Source organism: Myotis daubentonii, chromosome 15 (assembly GCF_963259705.1).
Source record: "Myotis daubentonii chromosome 15, mMyoDau2.1, whole genome shotgun sequence".
In the NCBI taxonomy this organism is placed as follows: domain Eukaryota; kingdom Metazoa; phylum Chordata; class Mammalia; order Chiroptera; family Vespertilionidae; genus Myotis; species Myotis daubentonii.
In genome coordinates, this window is record NC_081854.1 from 38,680,898 (window position 1) to 38,704,964 (window position 24,067).

General features: G+C 44.8%; 1 protein-coding gene across 1 annotated transcript in view; it reads right to left on the reverse strand.

Moving 5' to 3' along the window:
- The window catches only part of VAT1L (vesicle amine transport 1 like), a 145,691-nt gene extending 127,905 nt beyond the window's left edge, over positions 1–17,786 (reverse strand). The window contains exon 1 of the mRNA XM_059667384.1: positions 17,437–17,786. Coding sequence (XP_059523367.1) covers positions 17,437–17,663 — 227 coding nt within the window. The 5' untranslated portion in view covers positions 17,664–17,786. The remainder of the gene's footprint in view (positions 1–17,436) is intronic.
- Positions 17,787–24,067: the final 6,281 nt, after the last annotated feature.

The window sequence follows — 24,067 nt, forward strand, 5'->3', positions numbered from 1 at the left end:
CCCTGAGTTCCTGACTCATTAGGTCTAAGGTGAGGTCCAAGAATCTGCATGTCTAACAGATTTCTAGGTGATACTGCCACTGGTGGTCTGGTGACCACACAGAGAACCACCACAGCTGTATCATGTCTTTTTAAGCTCCTTCAAATCCTTTTTGGAATGAGGCTAGATAAAAATTAATAGATGATTATTAAATAGATAAGAAAATGAAAAGCTCTCTCATGTCCACTAGGGCAGTTGAATTTTTATTGTAGTCCAATGGATGATATGTGCCCTTATTAAATGTGGTCTTATTAGATTAGGTTCATCATTCCAATTTGCCTGGCTCTTTCCTGAATCCTAAATTCTTTCATTCTTGGCTCTTCCTCTGGGATTTGTATCCTTTGAAAATGTAGTTATCAGGCCATTGGCATGTAAGTCCAAATTGCTGCTGAAAGTATGAAATGGGCTGTCACGTTCCTGGTTACTGAGGATGTTTGTGAAGATCATGCGATGTCATGGAGGGAATTAGAAACACAGGATTAGCTGACAGATTTTAAGTTTCCTTGAATCATGCGCTCTTATGATTCTATGAACTATCTCTAAGACACTTTGAATTTATGTGTAATAAGTGTGCAGTAAGACCATGTGGCCTCACTCTTGGTGGGTGATGGCAGTGATTTGCCCTCCCCCCCCCAATACCAGTAATTGCTGACCACATGGGACACAGCCCAACCAAACCTCTAGTTACTGTAGTACACTTATCTTTCTGGATGCACGTTTGGATCCTCATGGCGTTTATTTTATTCTTATTTTTTCCTAAATGTGCACATCCTGGCCCCCAACTCTGAGAGTCTCTTCAGTTCAGGCACACACTCTCATGTGCCATTAGGACTGAGAAAAACTGCTTTAGTAGCCCCATGTCAGCTGTGCATATGAAGAATGTTCAAGAAGAGATGAGCCATTTCTCACAGAGGGCTCTGTGACTGTGTGAGGGGCCCCAGGAAGCTAGCCAATATCTAGGAACCGCATTCTAATTTCTCTGAGATGGACCAGCAGGAGAAAAGGAATTATCTGTGGCTAGTAATTGTAATAGATAATATCTATGGAGAGCTTATTATGTGTCAAGCACCATGTTAAGTGCTTTATAAGCATGATATAATATTTAATTTTCATGACAACCATATGATGCTAAGAGATTAATTATATTATGCACAAAATTGAGGCACATGGAGATTCACAAAGCCAAGGGGTGAACACAAGGGATGTGACTCCCGCGCCTTTGGTCTTGACTTCTGTAATTTGCTCTCCTTTTGAGAGACCATCACTGTTTCCCCAGTTGCAAAGAGCGGACTTCTCAACTCATCTGTCACATTGAACGCTTGCTGTATACTGAACACAGATTAGGTACTAGATATCCAGTTAACAGGGGCTCAAAATTCTCATGGGGAGATAGACCAGAAAAGCCCATTACAAAGCCGTGATGAGGAGTTTTATAGAAGTGTAGGCAGAGGGCTCACACAACTATCAGAGGATGCGCTAACACAAAACACTGACCCCCCAGAACTTCCCCAAAGAATTGTCCTAGTGGTCCTCTGCAAACACCAGGGTCAAATTTCATTCTTAGCTTTAGCTTTCTGGCTCCTCAAGTAGGTTGCTTGACTTCCTTGATTCTTAATTTTCTCATCTTAAAAATGTAATAGTGACACATTCACCCTGGGGGCGGGAGGGGGGTGTTGGTGTGGATTCCATGTGACAGTACATGTAAGACAGAGTGCCTCACACAGAGTATTATCATCACCACCACCTCCTCCATCACCATCATCATCATCATCATCATCATCATGACACAAAGAAGGTGTCACAGGTCAGGTTCCCTGAGAAGCAGATTCTGAGACTGAGATTTGCATGCAGAAGGTCTAATAGGGAGGGCTGTAGGGAACCACACCCTGATTGGGTGTGATGAAATCTGGATTGGGTAGAGGGAGAAGTTGAACATTGATGTAGCAGTAAAATGGACTCAATTTATCCACAAAAAATTCAGAGCCAATATGGTTCCTCAAGTCTTCGTGAATCAAGGCAAGAAGACTGGACCTTTGTACCCTTGCATCAGCTACTCATCAGATGAGAGCTGCCTGTGGGGAGGGGGGTGTGCAACCCTTGGGCAAGGAAGGCAATTAGTTCTTCAGGGGAGATGCTTTCACAAGCCCTCAGGAGCCATCACTCCCAGTAGCTGGGAGAATGAACAGCTGGGTCCTAAAAGGCTGTTCTGAGTGGTGTACTCAGTATCCACTGCAAGAAGGGTGGTATGATCTCCCTTGTGGTTACAGAGCAGGTGTAACTGATGGTGAATATTTACAGAGCTCCTTTGCACAGTAGTCCCTGACGACAAAGGTTCTAGGTCAGGGGTTCTCAACCTGTAGGTGGCGACCCCTTTGGGGGTCGAACGACCCTTTCACAGGGGTCGCCTAAGACCATCGGAAAACACATATATAATTACATATTGTTTTTGTGATTAATCACTATGCTTTAATTATGTTCAATTTGTAACAATGAAAATACATCCTGCATATCAGATATTTACATGACGATTCATAACAGTAGCAAAATCACAGTTATGAAGTAGCAATGAAAATAATTTTATGGTTGGGGGTCATTACAACATGAGGAACTGTATTAAAGGGTCGCAGGTCGCAGCATTAGGAAGGTTGAGAACCACTGGTCTAGGTGATCTTATCACTAATGCTGGGAAGGCAGCAAAGAGAATGAGATCTTTAAATAGGGACCTGAAGGAATGAGAGGAAGGGGAAAAAGAGGAATTGAAGGGATCAAATAATCAAGGGATGGATGGAAACCAAGAAAAAAGAGAAGGGTAAAGGCAGATGAACTGTCAAAATGCATGCAGGAGTAGATCTTAAACGTGATCACACACAAAAGAAATGGAAACTGATGGGATGGAGGTGGTAGCTAACACTATAGTGGTAATCAATTTGCAATTTATAAAAGTATCAAAGCAACACATTCTACCCTTTAAACTTTCATATTATATGTCAGTTGTATCTCAACCCTTTCATAGGGTTTTATAAACAATTTTCTGTTATTAAAAAACAAACAGACATGCAGGATTGGTAAATCACTTGGGAAAACCCATGAAAAATACTAGCTCAGGGCTTTCTTTGCGTCTGTTGGAAGTCAGAGATCACAGAATGCTGGAGGAGACCTGGACATTGTGAGAACACCATCGAGTATTGCAAAGGCAGATTTTGGGATTCCCTCTGTTTGGTGAACATCTATGACCCAGCAGCCACGGCAGCCTCTGCCAGCAGTAACAGAGCGCGCGGGCTTGGTGTGAGGCTTTGTTCTGAGCAAAAGCATCATGGAAGGCGAGTCCTTCTTTATTCTTCTCTAATCTTACTGCTGCTATATTCATCAGAGCATTTACCTCCGATTCCAAGTGGGGGCAGAGAGGCAGGTGTTTGAGTTATTCCCTCATTTCCCCAGAACTGAAGTTTTCCTTTTTGTTTGTTCATCTCAGCTGATAACTTGAAAATGCCTAAGGCAATAGGCATTGATCTTAAAAGACTTTGTTCCCAACTCTTTTCCTGTTTTTTCCTTTTGGGTTTGTTTAAACACCTGTTTTGTTATCTCAAGACTGTGAGAATAGACTGATACAAATCTGCTACTCATTGTCTAAAGCAAGGACACCTTTTTTGCAAATCCCCAATGGCATCTGTCATTTGAGAACAGCCAGAATTGTCCTGGATGGACCTCAGGCGAGAGGTCACCTGCGCTCCATCCGAGATTGGAGTGTGTTCTAAATACTCAGACCCTGGCTGCTCCATGGGTTGTCATACTGGTCCCCTCAGTGTCTGGAAGTTCTCTGACATGGTCACTGTTTGTGTCACCTACCACTTTATTTATTAAGTAAATGCTTATTATTGCCCCACCTGGATCCCTTTATCCATGAAATCTGGGCTGATGGTGAGGGCTAATAGTTCTAGTTGTACAAGCCTCTTTTGTTCCCTCCAGGAGAGGAAATAGATTCAGATCATAGGTTTGAATTAGTATTCAAAACACCCTTCAGTAGTATTTCAAACATGGAACAAAGTGGCCAAAGAAATAGATTGAGAATCTGAATATCACCAGCCAGTTTTCAACAGAAACTGAAAAGCATGGTACAGATGGGCCCGAAACAGGTTCTCCTTGATACCAAGCTGACCCCCTTGATTTGGGGGCCTAGAGCAGTGATGGCAAACCTATGACAACTCATTTTTTTGGTTGATTTTTCTTTGTTAAATGGCATTTAAGTATATAAAATAAATATCAAAAATATAAATCTTTTTTTACTATGGTTGCAAATATCAAAAAGTTTCTATATGTGACACGGCACCAGAGTTAAGTTAGGGTTTTTCAAAATTCTGACACGCCGAGCTCAAAAGGTTCGCCATTACTGGCCTAGAGCCATTTATATATTCTTAGCCTCTCCTTGGGACACAGCAGGTATTTAGTCCTAAGAAGGCTCCTAAAAAAGTTAAAATTTCTATGCTCCATGTTAGATGTTGACCAAGTCATTGGCTTCAAATTGGTGCCTGGCAGTGATTGGTTATGCAGAACATTCGATCTAGTTCCATTTAAATTCAGCAGACCTTCCATAGTTTGGGGCGTGACACTAATGTTACAACTGTGACAATGACAACTCTGCCTCCCAAGAGTTCAGAGACAAACAAATGACTACATAGCACGACAGTTCCCCACAGGAGGTGTGCACGGGTCAGAGTTAGCACAGAGAGGGCAGCTGTCGGCCCACTTTGCAGGAAGCATCCACAGGAAAGCATCACTGAGGAATGGTGTGTCCTTTGCTCCCCAACCTCTCCAGCCTCACCCCACCTCTCCACGGCGGGGAAAGATAGTGTCAGACAACGCTTGACTTCTTACTGGAGACCCAGAGGCTCAGGGTCCCCATAGAGAAACAGTCTATTTTTGCTATAACATGACAGTTATCTTGTAAGTCATTGCTGCTGATAAAAGCATTGAGTAAAACAGTTGTTTCAATAGGAAAAATGGGGTTAAGACTAGGCAGCATTGCCTAATAGAACACTTCACTGATGGAAATGTGTATGTGTGTGCGTCCAACATGGCGCCCACCAGCCATACCTGGTTACAGAACATTTGAAATGTGACTAGTGTGACTGAGGGACTGAACTTTTCATTTCAGTTAACTAATATCTACATTTATTAGCCTACAAAAGAGGCAGTCATCAAATCACTACCCTAGTCTCTTCCCCATACACTACGAGGAACTCCCAAGGCAGAGTGCTTTAAAACCCATTGTTCAGAGTTCACTGCTTAGTACATTCTAGTCTTGCAAACAATGGTTCCTTCACTAAAGGAGTAAAGAGGAACATATGTAGGAGTGGCTCAAGCTCTTTTCTTCTTTCTTCTTGCCAACTTATCTCAGCCATGGTTGGCTGGCAGCCTTGTGTGTATGCTGCGAGTGGTAAGGGGGAGAAGGAAGAGCAAAGGCCTGCTTTGGGAAGAGCAAAGATTTACTCCTGAATGAGAAAAGAATAGTTGTGAAAGGTGAGCAGAGGTACAAAGAGGCGGCAGGGCAGGGGTTGAGAGTCTGGGAGAGTTAGAAGAGCACAGGGAGACAGTGGAGGTAATAGGAGGCACTGGGGAGATGCAAAAGGAAAGTGTATTTTTGAGAAGTTTCCCTCCGCAGCATGAATGGATCCAGCTTTTGTGTTTTCTAAAGGACCGAATAGAATTTGACAGTGCTTTTCAAGTATGTTGGAAGTTGGGCTTCTATTCAAGAGCAAATAGGCCCAGCTACATCAAGGTCACAAGAGGTGGAAGCAGGAGGGGGGGAAATAGGAAAAGAAAAAATTGTTAAAAGAGCAAAAGGAAGAAGCTGAGTCTCTCATAAGTGTTGCTGGCTGAGGGCAGAGACAGTTGAGGCTCCCAGGAGAGGAGAGGGTGAAAATTGCCTGTGCTTTCTTTCCCATGAAGCAGCAGTCCCAGAGGTATAGGCCATCTCCTCTGTGGTCAGACAGAGAAGGTTCTCAGGATCTGAAGGCAGATAAACCTGAAAGCACCATTTCGGGAAGGTGGGCACGTTGCTAGCCGCTTTACACACCCCTGGTTCCGGTCCTGGCTGCCAAATGTTGAGTCAGAGTTTATTACAAGGTCCCTGATCAGAACAATTTTAGCAAGTTTAGCCAGGAGGATAAAGAGGATCCAATCACAAAGTCGCTCAGATGAATCATAGGAACTGCAGGTTTAATAGCATCTCATTAGCTGATTGAACTAGATGTGGCATAGATAAGTGAAAAGCAATTCTTTCTAATCTTAGACAAGGGATCTTGTTTTTTTTTAAAGGATGTCTGTAACTTGATGGATAGTCTATTTAAAGGAGCGAATGTGTCTGTGTTGGGAGGAAGGGCAAGGGGCTATGTAGAGTGCAGCTGGAAAGCCTCATCAGAATTCACTGTAGAATTTGGATTGTCTCCGCCAGTGAGGCTGCCCCATCATATACATCTATTTGCATGAAGAGCAGGTAAGCCTTCTTAGGGAAAGGAAAAACCCAAAACGCATCCTAAGTGTGAGGTGGAGAATATATGCCTGGATGAAGAAGCCTGTGGCAAAACAAGAGAAAGGCTTGACTCTGGGTGTGAAGTTGCCACGACTCAGTTCACCCACCAGCTCCAGGGGCTGTGTCTAGGGCAGAGCAGTAAAAGGTGGGTGTACAGTGAGGGAAGATGTGGACTCTGGAGAGGAGAGACAAACCCTGGGTCATATCACAGCTCTCTGCCTTATTAGTTTGTGGTCTTTAACAAGCTCCCTCACCTCTTTGATCCTGTTTCTTTAGCTGTAAAAGGTTGGTATCATAGAAATTCCCCTAAAACACCTAACTCAGTACTTGTGGCACACAGAGAGTACTCGATAAAGGTCATTATGATAATAATGATGATAAATAATTAATGCCAAGACTTTCATTATTATTAATTTGATTAGCCTAAGAAGGAGGCCTATTAAATATACATTGCTTTGCAATCTGTGTTGGGTGGAAAGGGCACCAGAGCCCAAGCAGAGGGCCAACCTGGAGTGGAGAGGAAGTGGGAAAGTCATTCATGGCTTCAGTGTGTGGTAGGAGGAGCAGAACAGGCAACAGGAAAGGGCCAGAATCAATGGGAACCAGAAGAACTCTTCGGAGCGCTCATGCAATAGCCCCTGGGAAACCCTTGCAACCATTGGGAGATATTGAAGGGTGGGGGTCCTGATACCTACACAGAAAGGTAGGGACAGAGTCATGGACATACGGCTTGTTTTAAAATTGTTCTCCCTCCAAGAGTTTGAAGTATTTATTTTCAAGTTTGCTTAAGATATAATTGACATTGCATTAGGTTCAAGTGTACAACATAATGATTTGATATATTCATATACTGCAAAACGATTAGCACAGTATGTTTTTAGGTAAGCATTGTTCTCATAGCCAACTGGTGGGCTCTGGAGTTCCCAGGTATACAAGCAAGTGCCCTTGGAATAACAATCATCAGAGGCCCTACAGTGGGTGCTCTTCAGGAGCCCTGGCCTCCCACACTCCATGGAGCCGATGTCAATAAGGAGAAAATTACAGAGCATCTTGAGAAGTCAGAAACCCACATTTCCCAGCCCAGGGAAAGCAGTTATTAGAGATGAACTTGGACATTCAAGAGAACAGACTGTGTAAAGTAAATCTCCCTGAAAACGTAGCATGCTGGAGAGATTTAGGCCTCTTATCGGAGGAAGCTGAGATGACAGAGGGAAGCTTGAAGACACACTGGCTTAGAATGGCCACTGTTTGTATTAAGAAAGCCATATTTACAAGTGAAATGGCAACTTCTGCAGAAATGTACAGCTAAAGTTTTGGGAAATGTCAGTAACACATTCACCCATTCTCCAAAAATTTATTGAGTGCCTGCTGTTAACCAAGCACCAGGCTTGGCGTTCATCAGTTAAATGATAACAGAGAATGTTTCTGGAATTTCCAAGATTGGAGGAGGATACAGGGGGGATAAATGGTGATGGATGGAAACTTGACTTGGGGTGGTGAATACACAACACAGTGTACAGATGATGTGTTGTAGAATTGTGCACATGAAACCTATATAATCTTGTTAACCACTGTCGCCCCAATACATTCAATCAATAGGATTAAAAAAACACCTGTTACGGCTTTCATCTAAAGGTATGAGAGAATGAGCATTTTTTTCTATCAATAGTGCGAGGCATTTTCTACCCCTTCCCGGGGTGCTATAACTACCCTCTGCAACTGGAAAAAATGATGGACCTCAAAGTTGAAAATATTATACATGTTGTTTAGTATTATTCAGTAACATTGTGCTGAAAAATTAAGGTCCTAGGGTAGAGAATGGAGATGTCTTCTCCAGTCCCCTCTCTGATTCTTCACTTTCTCTGGTGAATAAGACATACCCTTATCCCCCATGATGGTTACCATTTTTTATCAGTCCTGTTTGTTTCTTAGTATTGTCTTCTGGTAACTGTCCTCCTTTCCTTTTGGAGTATCTACCCTCACCCCAACACAACACACACACACACACACACACACACACACACACACACACACCATGCTTTCCTGGTGGGACTATTAATCATGATGCCTCATTCTAGGTCAGGGTAGGAGGACATGAGACACACATGTCCAATCACAGCACCTCATTCCCTTGGGCCAGAGAAAAAGAGATCAGGGGGCTGGTATGTGATTCACAAAGGGCCAATCAGATTCCTGCCTTGATATATGAAAATTGGAAGAAAAAAATTCTCTTTGCACTGTGTCTTGCTACACCTGCACCAGGCAGCTGGACCTAAACGCCACCACCTTTTCTAGTGCCAAGAAGGAAGCTCATTGCAGTAGGGGCGCCTGAAGCTTACTTGCAAGGTGAGAAAAGAGAAAAAAAGATGGAAGGAAAAGAAAGAGGAGAGCCAAGAATTCCAGCAACAAGTGCATCGTGGAAGGCCAAAATAAAGAAAAAATAAGTCAGGACAGAAGTGATTGGTCTTCTGTTTAAATATCTCTAAGCTTGGCCCAGTTTCTGGCACACAGTAGGAGCACAATGCATTTGGGTTTTTTTTCCTCTTCTGTTTTTTCAGGAATTCATCTGGATCTTCTTGCTTATATCATGGTATAGTAGGACATTCGATCTGGGCCACTTCTCTCTCTTTTTTTTTTTTTTAGTCCTCACCGGAGGATATGTTTTTATTAACATTTTTAGTGAGAGAGGAAGAGGGAGGAGAGAGAGAGAAAGAGAGAGACATCAATGTGAGAGAGAAATATAGATCAGTTGCCTCCTGTATGTTTGTGATGTACAAGACAATGCTACAACCAACTGAGCCATCTGGCCATGTCTGGGTCTCTTGATGCTAAGGTCTTATACCCTTTGGGGGAGATAAATGGGGTCTGAAGAGAAAACTTTATGAAGTAGAGAGGAATTTTCTAATGTCCTATTTCTTTGCATCTTCTCTCCACCATCAATATATATTGGTCATATACTACGTGACAGAGATCTTCATTCATTCAACAAATATTAAATGTGCCAACATCATTGCTAATTACTTAAGATACATTATATTTTATAGTCACACACACACACAAACTGTGCCCCATAGTCATTATTATATCCACAGAGTATGGGTATAATTAATAATTGCTAATATTATCAGAGCCAAGATTTGAATCTAGTTTGGGTATATAGTCTTGTCCAAAAAAAAAAAAATCATTATCATTCCTCTCACAGAAGAGAATTATCTTGCACTACGCTCTGGGGATTACATCTGTTTAGAGACGTCAGGAGGAAGTGGACCCAATGCTTTTACTTGCCAAGGGGGTTCATGACTCTAGACCAATGGTGGGGATGAGGCTTGGCTAGAGGGTCAAGAGTCACTCACAGAAGGAAATTGAAGTCAGAAGCTCACTGCATGCTTTCATCAAGAAAATATCAATTCAGTGATGAAATAGCCCCTTTGACTGGAGTATCTATTTTTGTCTCCTGAGCCTTTAGACATTAAATTTACTCATTTTAATACCATGACTCCAGCTGGTTTTCTGTGTGAGATCACACACATAGGAATCAAACTAATTTGAAATTACACTCCTGCTGCCCTTTCTTATGAAGAGTCTCTTCTTGTTTCAGATTGAACTTTTTCTTCTATGACAAATGCCAAGATGCCATAAAAGATCCCTATTAAGAATGAGAAGTGCCAGGAACTTGGGGTCATGAGGTGCTATTTTCCCATGCCTGGGTGAGCTCTGTTGTCAGTGTTGAATGTCAGTGATGTGCCAAAAAGTCATGATTTTTGGTTCCTTTGAATGAGAGTGAACCAAAGCCCAGAGGCTGGACTATGTATGGACACCCAGGTATCAAAGAAACCTCTGTTGCCACTCATTGGTGGGTATGCAGGCAGCTGGTGTGATGATAGCAATAGATCAGTTCAAATTCATTCCCAAACCTGGGAATGCAATTCAAAAGCCAGCACCCTATGCAGTTTGGTGGGAGGACAAGGACTAAGTGGATGGCATCAAGTCCTCATTCTGTCTTTTACAGCTCAAGTGACTTAGGATGGAAAATAACCTTTATTGAGCGCCTACAGTACAGTGTGCAAGGAACAGTCAGGACTTTCATGGACTCTCAGCTAGTCTTCAGTCAGGACTTTCACGGACCCTCAGTCCACAGGCCAACTCTCTATCCAGTGAGCCAAACCAGCCATGCCCTTGCTGGTTTGGCTCACTGGGTAGAGAGTCGGCCTGTGGACTTAAGGGTCCCAGGTTCTATTCCAATCAAGGGCACATGCCCCAGTTGTGGGCTCCATCCCCAGTGGGGAGAGGGGGGGTGCCAGAGGCAGCCAATTAATGATTCTCTCTCATCATTGTTGTTTTTTATCTCTTTCTCCCTCTCCCTTCCTCTCTGAAATTAATTTAAAAAATTAAAATAAAATAAAAACAATGCCAAAAAGGGGGCATTATTACCAAGGTGATGATACAGACAAGTCAAAAGTGTTATTTGCTTGTGATCACACAGGCATGGTGAGGTAGAGTGAGCCTGCAGTCAGATCTGTTGAAGCTTCTCACTACTTGCTCTCATCTCTGAGTCCCAATGTCCTCTTTTAGGAAGGAAGGATAATATGCTCATGGGGTTGAGGGAGTCAGATGAAAAATGGGCAAGAATATTAGCTCTGTCCCTGCAAAGATGCTGTAAGTGGCGGGTAGAGTGAGCATGATCATCAGTCATCATTCCCTTTGCCCATCATGAACCACCTGCCCTTGGTTTCCATCTAATGCCTCATAATGAAGATCAGGCTGATATTTATGGGAACCTACTCTGTGTCAGATGTTCTATACTTTCCTTTTTGATGAAATAGAAGAATCACTGATTCTGGGCTTCCTTTCGTCTTTGAATTGCAGGGAGACAAGAAATCCATCCCTTTATTGACTGGAGAACAGACATTGTGACCATTCCCAGCCCTCACCAGTGAGGACAGAGTTAAAGGGAGCATGCAAACTTCAATGAATAAGAAAGAACCCTGAGGTAGCATCTCCATCTTCCCATCACCAAATGGGGCTCAGTGTGACTCAGCGAAGTCATCCTTTCCTGTCAAATCCTGACATCTCCATCCAACACAGAATGATTCAGAACACTTTCTTCCCATGTCTGTGCCAGCGTGGCTCCTGGCTTGGGTATTAGACACACTCCAAGCAATTTCTCAGTTTTACAAACATCTGTGCCACTTAACCTCACGCCCTCCATTTGTTTATTTCATAAACACAGGGAAGATCATATTGGCTTCATTTCCTTGGACTGACCTATCAGTGACAGTTTAATGCTCTGTTGTTTGGGGTTTTCCTGTGCTCAGGTTGCCAGTGTAGCAATAGCCCAATTGAGGCAAAGGGGTTAGAGGAAGAACTCGAATGCCTCGAGTGGGTCTCAGGAGTGGTGACTGGGTCTCAGGAGTGGTGACTGGGTGTAATGAGCATGGGTATTCTGGGTCAGCAGGCATGGCAACTTGATCCTTGATGAGTCCCAAGAACATCCCATGCCTCAGAAATGGAGGGAGGGGAAGTGGGTGTGATGCAGAAACATATATTTTTTAATTGTTTTCTTTTTTAAAAAATTTATTGACTTCAGCGAGGGAGGGAGAGAGAAAGAAACATCAATGATGAGAGAGAATCATTGATCGGCTGCCTCCTTCACACCCCACACTGGCGATAAAGCCCACAACCCGGGCATATGCCCTGACAGGGAATCAAATCATGACCTCCTGGCTCATAGGCTCACCCACTGAGCCTCGCTGGCCAGGCAAAACACATTTCATTTGGAGGGTGGAGGCAAGATGGCACTTTACAATTTTGAGTCTTATTAGTTAACACTTCTCTCTCTGTATTCCTGATTCCAGTCTTTGTCTGTCTATCTGTGTTCTTGGTCTCTCTCTCTCTCTCTCTCTCTCTCTCTCTCTCTCTCTCTCTCTCTCTCCCCTCCCTTTGTCACTATCTCTCTGATTTTCCAACTCCCAAATGCATCCAGGAACAAGGCAGAACTTGGATTATCATGCCACTCTTCCACTTACCAGTCAGTGATCTTGACATGCCTCTGAATGACAGTTCCTCATCTTTAAAATGGAGATAGCAATACCGATCTTGTTGAGTCGCCATTAGGATAAAATGAAACAAAGAGTATATTACAGGCAACTCAGTTCCTGGCTCATAACAAGGGTTCGATAAATGTTAGTTCTTTCTCATATCTCTAATATAATTTACCCTCATGATATATAGGATCCCATCAATCTGTTGGCTTTCCTCTAGAGTGGCCTGCCCTCAGCCCATTTTCAGATCAACCAATGGAGCCATGACTGGCTGGAACCATTTTTCATCCAATTGGTCTCATTCCAGCAGTTTCATGAAGCCTCTTGCTGTAAATCAGTCTGGGAAAATAAACGTCCCCAACCCATTAGTGCCTTTCCACCACAAGCCAATTTGAGCCACAAACCAGACAAGGCTTGTTAATGGCCACTTAAAAACATTCCTGAAGCCCCACCTGGGACCCTCCGCCCCAGATTCTACTAGCTCCTTCCCCAGAGAAGCTCTCCTGTGACAAGACTGCTCACAGCAAAGGCTTCGATCCGATCCTTATCAGTTAGGAGGGACCATGCTCCTGTAGTCCCAGAACAATTATTTTAATGCCCTTTTCAGAAGAGTCCCAGTGTGAATGATAAACTATACACGGTGTCTATGGAAACCAAAAATAATAGTTTAAATATTAATCGCTATCATTTATTGACCACTTGCTATTTTCCAGGCTTCATCAGAAAGATCTTTATGCATAGTATCTCATTTAGACTCCATTACAACACTATGAAGGCAGGTGCTATGTTTATCTCCATTTTATAGAAAACTCAAGTTTAGAGGAGTAAGCAACATGTTCAAGGTTAACCATCAGTGTAGAGGGCACGCTGTCTGTGCTTCACCCCATCCCTTTTACTAGGCAGTGCACCCATCTACCACCTGCTGGGAGTGCTGGTTGATTCCTCAGAGCAGTCTCTTTCCCTGCTTCCCCACTTCCAAGGGGGACTGCCCTCAGTTGGACAGAAGCCACCTCTGCTTGAAAGTTTTCATGCCCTAACTCAGGAAGTAGCCCACAGTCCAAAACTAACTGAAGAAAGTGGGAAGGACGAGCAGTGTAGGGGTACAGAATGCTTCTCCCATTGCTTCTAGGTCAGATTAGCTCTGTGGTACAAGTCATGCTCCGGAACTCCTGATGGGATCCAGCTGAAACTAAATCCTTACGTAACTTCTTTCCCTGCCCTGCCCTGCCCTGCTCCTCTTGCTCCCATTCTCCTGCGAGCACCCTCAATCAGCCACTTAAAAAACATCCCAGTCTCAGGCTCTCCAGACCTAAGACATCCCATTAGCAAGTGGCAGAGCTGGGACTCGTGTCTAGGAAGGTCTTACTCATAATCATTAAGCAGATGTGACATGTTAGTGCCTAATTATATACATGATTAAAATGATAGCCTCCAAGTTATCAAGGCACCAAGAACCGTGTCATATACACATAGCTATGACAATAAAAATGACAACAGCCACAACAGTAGCTACGGTTCATTTAGTGCCAACTGTGGGCCAGTCTCTTTCCTGCATCTGATCCTCTCAACACCATGAAGTTCATCTTATTATCCCCATTTTGCGGTTGAGGCATGGAAAGCTCAGAGAAGTTAAGAGATTGGTCCACAGATAGAAAGTGGTGGGGCTTTGCCTTCCATCCAGGCCCATCTTTCTCCAAAGGCATCGTGCCTCTTCAGTTTAGCTGCTTAAATCACTTGCCATGTAGCTTGTTCAATGAACGGTTGATAAGATGAGTTCCCCATCAGAGCTAATGTTCTTGTAACAATTTAGAAAGAAAACTCTCCTACCCCTCCTTGAGTTTGTTCTTTTTGAGCTGTATTTGACCATCATGTCTCTACTTTAGAGGAAAAGCCATTTTACTCTGGAAACAGCCACAGAGCATTCCCTTAAGCCAGACATAAAAAGATCAAAGGAGCTATATTCACAGAAAGAGGGAAAGCAAGCTTACATGCCAGAGGGCTGGAGAAGTAAATCACATTTCTTGTGGCTTTACCATGGAGAGAGACAAAATAGAATAAAAGGAAAACAACAGAGTTTTAAGGAGAGACAGACAGGATTCAAATCCTAACTCTACTGTCTGTGTGATGTGTTTTGGCAAATTACCCAACATCTCCAAGCCCCAATTTGCTCTACCATGAATACCTATCTCAGAGGGCCATAAGTGAGAGGGTGTAAATGAGATATAATATGTATTCCCCCCGCCCCTTCTCTTTCATTCCCATCAAATTTATACAGAAACCAACTTGGACCTTCATTCTGAATACCTGGTCTTAATACTAGTTCAGATGAATTATGCTTTATTCCGAGGCATAACGCTTATCCATTAAAAATAGCAGATAAAAGGGGGACCTTCATCCAGGAGGCCATCCACTGATTCATAAAAATACAGAATGAGTCATCCTGGCTCTCAAGGCTAAACTTACAATCAATGGGCATCTTTGGCCAGCCAATCCCAGCCCAGTGGAGGAGGAAGGGCCCAGCAGGCAATCTTCACAAACCTATTCCCATCCCCCCTTGCAAAACAGATGAACTCTGCTTCCAGCTTGGTGAAATGGGAATGAATCTGGGGCCTTTGCAATACTCCATTCCAAATGCCCCCCAGCCCTGGCTGGCTTTTTGAGCAAATGGGGTGAAGGATCTGCAGTGGTTGCCGTGTGTGTGTGTGTGTGTGTGTGTGTGTGTGTGTGTGTGTATGCACGCACATGCATACAGCTCTAATGAAGAACAGGATTGTGTATCTAGCTTTGCAAAATCAATCTCCTAGCTTTCATCTTGACATTTATTATCTCAAAATGCTTCAGCGCCTGTCAGCATTTATGCACTTAGCATAAGGCTAGAGAATCCAGACCTATTGACACTATAGATGATAGCCTTTTCTTCAAAGAGTAGCTTCAACATTTTCATTCCCTGGATACATACTCAGACAGATTCCTAGAACCCAATCTCAATTTGGATGGATAGTCATAAATTACACCTATGTAGACACATACACACACACACACACACACACACACACACACACAAAATATTTTTGATTGGTAGTAATGGAAGGTGAATTAGCAATATACATGATTTTAATCTTAATAGGCAGACATTCTTCCATCAGCACGTAAAGAAAAGTAATGATGCAACAATCCCCCTCCAAACATTTTTTTCTCGATCCATTCATTCATCGATAATTTATTTAGGATGTACTATGCCTCGCACTGGGGATTTATCTGTGAAAATGTCAGACGTAAGCTCTGCCTTCAGGGATCAATCAGTTTGGCCCAGTCAAGAGTTAACAAAATAGAACTATATAGGAGTCCCAGTTTGCAAAAGCCTCTTTCCTTGCTCTGAATTCCCCAGGGAGAGGCCCAGCCCAAGAGTCCTGTTTAGAGTCAAGCATGACCAGCTACATATATGCAGAGCCAGCCAGAGACCAGTCCCTGCTTCTCTCACCAGCTGCCTTCCAGTCTGGCAAAGGAAACCTGCACCTGCTCTCAAAGTAGCAAGGCAGGGGCACCTCCTTTGCCTTTGCCTTTTTCTTTTCTTGTCTTTTTTTTTTTTTTTTTTTTTTGCCTTAGATATGGTCCCAGGTTCTGGGAACCATTGAGCTGACTGCTGTGTTAAGAATCAGTGTCTGTTGTGGGATTGAAAATATATAGATGGGAAGGGATAGGCCATCTGACTGCTAACAGCAAGTTCCCCTGAGGAGCTTCCCAGGCTGCTGCATACGGAACTCAGTTGGGTCCAGGAAACACTCCAGGTGAGCCCTCCCCCCAGAACTGCGAGGGAATGATCCTACAGTGACAGCAGCCAGAGAGTCTTAAACACACCACTTGGCATCGGTGTGGTTCCGAGGAAGTTCCCCCAGGAGGGGTGGGGAAGGGAAGGTCACTCAGATTGATGAGTCCATCCGAGACAGGAGCGGGAGTTCGGGGAAGATTAATCAGGCTTGGGATTTTCCACTTTCAGAGACAGGCAGAGATGCTAGTGGGGGAAGTGGGAGGTTTAGGCTTCAGGCTTGAATCCCTCCCCCCGCCCACCCCCCCCCCCCCCCCCACACACACACACCACCGCCGCCGCCGCCACCAAGCGTAGTCGCTTGGTACCTAACTCTGGCTTCCTAGTTCCTTTCCCCTAGCCTAGCCCAATTCCTTTTCCCATCCCAGGCCACAAGGAGGGAAGTGTGCAGGGGCAGGAGGAAGGACACATGTCCCCAGCCCCATCAGCAGGTCACATAGAGATGACAAAGATCAGTGACCAAACCCTGGCCGTGGCACTTAGCGGCGGCAGGATGATCTTGAGCAAATCACTCTCTCTGAGCCCTGGTTTCCGCACCTGTAAAGGGAGATGCTGAAGACAACTAACTCACTGGGTCCCAGGAAGTATTAAATGCGAATGCTCACATAAAACTTAAAAACGCTGGCTGGTGCACAGAAAGCCGACGGTTACTGTCATTTTTTTAACCACGTTACCATCGAACCCTCTATCCTGGCTGCTTCCCCCGCAGCGAAAGACCCAGAGTGCCGGATGCCACCATCCACCCTCGGGTCCCCTCCCGGGAGCTCACGGTCTCCCCTGGTCACCCCTGGATCTGGCTTGGGGAGGAGAAGGGCCACCTCTCAGCATCCTCCCCAGCATCAGCGGCGGGCCGCAAAGAGGCTCTGAGACCAGGGTCAGGGCATGGAGTGGGGCGCCCGCGGCAGAGTCCCCCGGCCCCCGGCCCCACCAGGCTCCGCCGCCGCCTCCCGGGAGCACCGAGCGCGCACAGAGAGAAAGCGAGAAAGGCGCGGATACTGGACCAGGCTTTGACGCGGATCTTGAGCTCGCCGTCCTGCGGCTCGGGCATGGCCTTCCTGGAGACTCGCAGCTTGTTGAGCCCCCCGAAGCCGGAGAGCACCACAGCGCGCATCTCCTGGGTGTCCCCGAGTCGGTGCGAGCCGCCGCCGCCCTCCGCAGGCTCCTTGCCTGTCTCCTTCTCGATCATTTGCTCCGTCTCTTCCGCCTTTTCCACGCCTTCCTTGGCCATGGTGCGGGGGGCACTGGGGGCACGGGCTGCGGCGGCTGCGGGGGCTCAGAGGTCCGCTCCCGCGGTCCCTCCTGTTGAATGTGGGGTGCTCGTTGTGCAATGGCTGCAGCCCCAGCGAGCGGCGCCGCGGTCCACAGCCTCCGCCGTAATCCTCACAAGAGCTGCGCCCACACCCCGCTCACCTCCTCTCTTTCCTGCCAAACGAAGCCTCAACTCCAATTTCGGAACCAGTCTCAAATCACGATCTTGATCGCAGCCCCAGAGCCAGATTTTTCTCAAGATTCGTAAATAAAACACGCAGAAAAGCCACCGTGCCCTTCGTGGTAGGCGCAGTACTTGGTTATATACGGCTCAGGCTCCGGGCCTTGAAATGGACAGAGATGAATGTCTGGGCCTGGAGGATGCCTCCCGAGATGAGGTTGCCTCCTCTCCCACGGACCTGCAGGAGAGACGGGAAATCGGGCTGTTTCCCACACCACCGGTCCCGGCTGGAAGTGCAGAGAGGTTCGGGAAGCGGGAGGCAAGAGATCCCGCTCACCCAGGTGAAGAGTCCAAACCCAGAGTCGTTTCGCTCGGGACATCCAGGGTCAGTGAGGATGGTGTTCACTCAGCATCACTAAGGGCGTCTTATTCTCACACACACACACACACCCCACCCCACCCCGCATCATTTCGGGCCATTATAAAAAGCGTCCTGTGCTCTCCCTCCCTCTCACTCTCTCATTTCCCCCTCTCCCTACACACACACACACACACACACACACACACACACACACACACACACCAGGAACTGGCTTTATGCTTTATTTTTTGTTATCGAGCCCTTTGAAAAAGAACTCCCAGAAAAACTTGAGTTTTCAAGATGAAAAGTAGGGGGGTTGCTTTGTGCCAGTTTATAAGAAACATACTGGAGGAATGGTAGGTGCGTATTCTAGTTACTGTGCAGCCTCTGCCAGCCTTGCCTTGGGATCTTAGGCAACTTATTCAACCTTTCTGAGCCTCAACTCTCTCATCCATCAAGTGGATGCATTAATTCTGTTCATTTGCATTGTGCTGAGTGCCAGGTGGGTATGATTTTCAGTGACACATGATCCTTACTTTTGAGGAGCTCATTCTGGGAGCGTGAGGCAGGGATGACACAGCCCACAAACAGACACTCATAAGGAATGGTATAAGTGCCTCTTCTCTCTCCATTCCCTTGCTGCTTCTATGCTTTAAACACCCTGGCCTTCTATTCCTCAAAGAGTTTTGTGTTTCTTCCTACCTCCGGTTGTCCCCAGGCTGGAACCTAGGTTGCATGTCCTTCATCTGGTGATAACTCCTACTTCACTCTCACCTCAAGTGTCCATTCCTTGTGGAAGGCTCTCCAACCCCCAGGTTGGGTTAGCATCCCTGATGGTAAACTCATGGCAGTGAGTAACAACCTTTTAGACGGTTTCCAGATAAGGTCTATTTCCTTTTCCCATCTGTGATCTTCATGCATTTTCTGCCTTTTATCCCGCATTGGTTCCCTGAAACTTTGCACGTGATTGGTTTATAGTAGAATATGCCCAGAAAATGCCTGTTAAATGAACAAATGAGTCAGTGAATACAGATGCTGTAGTGGGAGCCCAGGGGGGAAAACCACTGACTTGCCCAGGGAGTGGAGAAGTCTTCGTGGAGGAGGGGGCATTTGAGCTGACCACAAAGGTTGAGCCCAGTTCTTCAGATCCTTCAGACAGGGGAGAGCACATGTACATTCAAACACAACAAAAGGTGACAGGCAATAAGGCTTTGACACAACACTGGCTTTTTCTGTGTGAGCTGAGCATTGTCTGTGTGTAGCAATCACTGGAGATGAAGTGGGAAGGTTGTTTGGAACCAGATTTTGAGGGTTTTACGTACCATGTTATAAAATACTAGAGGCCCGGTGCACAACATTCATGCACTGCAGGGAGGTGGGGGTCCCTCAGCCCGGCCTGTGTCTTTAGCAGTCTGGGAGCCCTCAGGGGATACTGACTGAGGCCCATGGGGAGCGGGCCTAAGCTGCAGTGCTGCAGGGGAGGTGGGAGAGGCTCCCACCACTGCTGCTGCACTCGCCAGCCTTCAGCCCAGCTTGTGGCTGAGCACACTGACCACCACGGGGCAGCTCCTGCATTGAGCGTCTGCCCTTGGTGGTCAGTGCGTGCCATAGCGACGGGTCATTCCACTGTTTGGTCAATTTGCATATTACCCTTTTATTATATAGGATATAACATAATCATGGAGTCATTGAGCACCACTGAAGTCTTAAAAAACAACAGCAAGGGACTGGCATTAGCAGGACTGTATTTTAGGATGATAATTTTGGTAGTAAGTGGGTGATGGATTAGACAGTAGAGGTACTGGAAGCATGGAGGTCAATCAGAGAGTGTGGTGCAGAAAAAATAAATAAGAAGAGCCTCAGTGGAGGCAGTGGCTGTGGGATGGGAGAGAAGGGGTTGAAAGGAAGCTGAGTAGACAAGGCTTGGTTAGCGAATTGAACATTTTCCTGTAAACCCAAGTGTCCAAATTATTAAGCCTGTTGAGTATTGTGTTAGATTGGACTTTATCCTGATCAAGATTTTGAGTGCCAGAGACTTATTTTGGAGGTAATCCCAGGAAGCTCCCACCAGGAAGTAAGACAGTGAGACAGGGAAGTGACAGAAGCCAGTGCAGGTGCACTAATGAGCAGGTTCCCGCAGGGACAAATGGGGATCAAACCCACAGGAGACCCATGAGAGGCAGAGTGGAACAAGGCGCAGAGCTGTCCTGCACAAGGAATGAGGAAATGGGTATTTATCACTAAATTTTCTGCATGATTGGCTAAGGTCTGTTTGGAAGTGTTAACTCCCTGGCACTTTCTTCCCACCCCATGTACCTGGGATGAGAATATCCCCAGCCATGTCCCACCAGAGTAACTCAGTGGTTGAGAGACAACCTATGAACCAGGAGGTCATGGTTCCACACATGCCTGGGTTGCAGGCTCGATCCCCAGTTGGGGGCATGCAGGAGGCAGCCAAATCAATGCTTATCTCTCATCATTGATGTTTCTGTCTCTCTTTCCCTCTCCCTTTCTCTCTGAAATCAATAAAAATATTAAAAGAAAATCCCCAGGCAGAGAACTGCAGGTCCTCTCAGTAGGAAGCCATTATCTGTCTATATAGGTAATAATGAGTTCCAGGGAATATGGGGTCAGCAGTGATAACATGTGATATATGATATTGTTTTGGGGGTATCTGCTGTTCTAGACACTTTAGGTATGTTTTATAATTTGATTTTTAGAATAACCTTATTGGGTAAGCGTTGTTATTTCCACTTTTCAGAAGAGGAAAGTGAGCCTTCACATGGTGAATTTTCATGCTCAAAGGAACACAGGGGCCGAAACCAGTTTGGCTCAGTGGATAAAGCGTCGAACTGAAAGGTCCCAGGTTCGATCCTGGTCAAGGGCATGTACCTTGGTTGCGGGCACATCCCCAGTAGGGGGCGTGCAGGAGGCAGCCCATCGATGTTTCTCTCTCATCGATGTTTCTGACTATCTCTCTCCCTTCCTCTCTGTAAAAAAATCAATAAAATATATATTTTTTTAAAAAAGGAACACAGGGATTGTAGTAAGATAGATACAAAACCAACTCCAAATTGATGCTCTTAACATCTTCCATGCATGTTTCTTTGGATGGGCCAAGTCAGTTCGTCTCCTGATTGATAATATTCCACAGTATTTTTGATGTTCTCTGCTCTTTTGTTGGCCTTCTCATGTTTCTGTCCCACCAAGATCCCTTGCCTTGGTTTTGAAGGTTTTCCTTCAGCATCAATAAAGTAAATCTACATTGCACTCAGCACACAGCATGCTTTAGAGGAAGTGTTTGCCCTATAGTATGTTAAAGGGAATATAATTGCTCTCTCCAAGGGAATCTTCTGGCTGTTTACAAACCCCCAATTATAATTGGTATGCAGCTGATTGTCACGACAACCGAAAGGAAACACATCGCAGTCTGTGCTGCTTGGGGAGGAATACTTCTTCTGAGTGCCATATACCACTATTTGGATGGTTAAGTATTCCCAAATCTGCTCCTCCCTAGAGGAGTGTTGTAAGAGCCACACTGCAAGGCATCTCTTCAAACAAACACAATAAATCTATTTTCAATTTATAAAATTGATTCCTTGGGCATTCACTTCTAGCTTCAGTTGTGAAATATCTTACATGTAGGACAATGTGAAACGGTGGCCACTCCTGGTGAAACATAGTATTAAAGCTCAGCTCAATGAACTTGTATATGGCCAGGGAACAGATATAAGTGCCTGTAAGAAGAGTGTAGAGGGTCAAATTCACAAATCCCCCAAGGTTTTGGCTATCTTAGCGGAGTGTCACCCAACAAAGTTAGGTATTTGAATAATAATATATAGGAAACCGTTTTAATATGATTTGAGAAATGGGTTTTAAATAACTTGGGATGGTTGAATAATTTTCCAGAAAAATATATTACCTGGGATAGACACTCAGTGTCGTCACCTATATCCCTTATGATTAAATCTATTGTAGTTTACTGAACACAATGAGAATCATTTATTATACATATACATATATTATTTAATCTTCAGAGTAATCCTGTGCCATAGGCACTATCATGCCTAGTTTACACAGGCGGAAATTTAATAGAAACTGAGTAACTTTCCCAAGGTCACCTACTTAGTCAGTGGCAGAGTTGGGTTTTGAAGTGGGAGCCATTTGACTCTAACATGTGGATTCTTAACCACCATGCTATAATGTCTTTGCTGCTGTACCTTTCAGAAATGACATAGAGTAGGTCAAGAGGGAGGAGACACATTTAGAAGGTCAGTAATGGAGAGAGGCAGCAGATTCTGGCAATGAAATCACTTACTAAAATCCAGAGGCTCATATTAAAGGAAGTGTGCAAAATTTCTTATAGTTTGTGTTGATGCAATTTAAGAGATAATGGAGCATGAATGCCATGAGCACAGCATTATCTTCAGAGAAGCACTGGATAGGTGTGCAGCTCATGCTGAACGTGCTGAAATACGCTGCCTATTGATATCTCATAGGCAGCAAACTCCAGATGTGTCAGAGTGGGAATAATGTGAACCAGTATGTACCCAGCACCTTTGGAATACTGACCTTGGGCTACTGCTAAGTACTGGAGGTAGAATGGTGAAAAAGACAAACATATTCTCAGTCCTAATGGAGCTAGTTTTCTAATCAAGTAGATGTATGGGGTGTCCCCAAAACGTGTATACACAGTTTGAATAATTATTTATTCCTATGGGTTAAATCTGAAAAGAAAGAAACATCAATTGAACTATCAGGAAAAGTGTATACATTTTTGGGACACTCTATATATCAATCTATGTTGGATTCCCCAAAAGCAACCCTTTCTTAATTCGAAGATCTGAGTGTTATTTGTGTGGTGATTCCAGGAAGTAGGAGTCTGTGGAAATGAGATAGGAGAGAGAAAGAAGTCAATACAAGGTGTGTTATCTCGCAGTTAAGTCCTGCAGGATAACTCTAGATGGCTCTAGTGTAAAGCACACCTCAAAGGTATCCCAATCAAGGGGCAAGGTATGATTTGGCTCAGTGGAGCATCAGCCTGCAGACTGAAGGGTCATGGGTCTAATTCCTGTCAAGGGCATGTAACTCAGTTGCAGGCCCGATCCCTGGCCCAGTCAGAGTACATGTGAGAAGCACTAATCGATATTTCTCTCTCTCTCTCTCTCTGACTCTCCCCCTCCCTTCCACTCCCTCTGAAAATCAATGGAGGGTTACCAACCACAAAAAGAGACAAGGTAAATGAAGTGTCCATCAACTCTGTCAGTCCTGGGTTGATGGATGTTTCTGAAGGGTCCTTCATCTACCGCTTCTGCTCTGCCCTGTACGTGGGCTGTTTGAAAATTGGCACCTAGACCAAGCTGTCCGGAACGAGTTGTAGGTGTTTCAGTTGAAAGCCATTGGGTCTTGTGTGTGGCAATGGTGAGTTCCAAGAGCATCAACAGTCCCTGCTACAGATGTTAAACCAAAAAACTCGCGTAACTAATTAATCATTTACTAGTATGGTAAGTGCTATAAAGAGGAAATATTAGGTGTTATCTGGAGGGTCAGGGGAGCCTTGACTATGCAAGTGATGGTAAAGTATTAGATTCAGCAACAAATTTTAAAAAGTGGCTTAAAGAAGATAAATGACATAAGGATGGAATGAAAGCCCCACAAATTCATCCAGAATCAATATTCCTTCCATCTCTAAATCAACTAAATGGAGAATCGACCCTCATTCTCATGGTTCAAGATGAAGCCATCATCCATGTTTCAAGTAGCAGGATGGAGATGAGTGGGAGGAGGAGAAAGGCCCACAGCCTTCTTTTAAAGGAGATGGCAGGAGTCCGCACCACAGTAC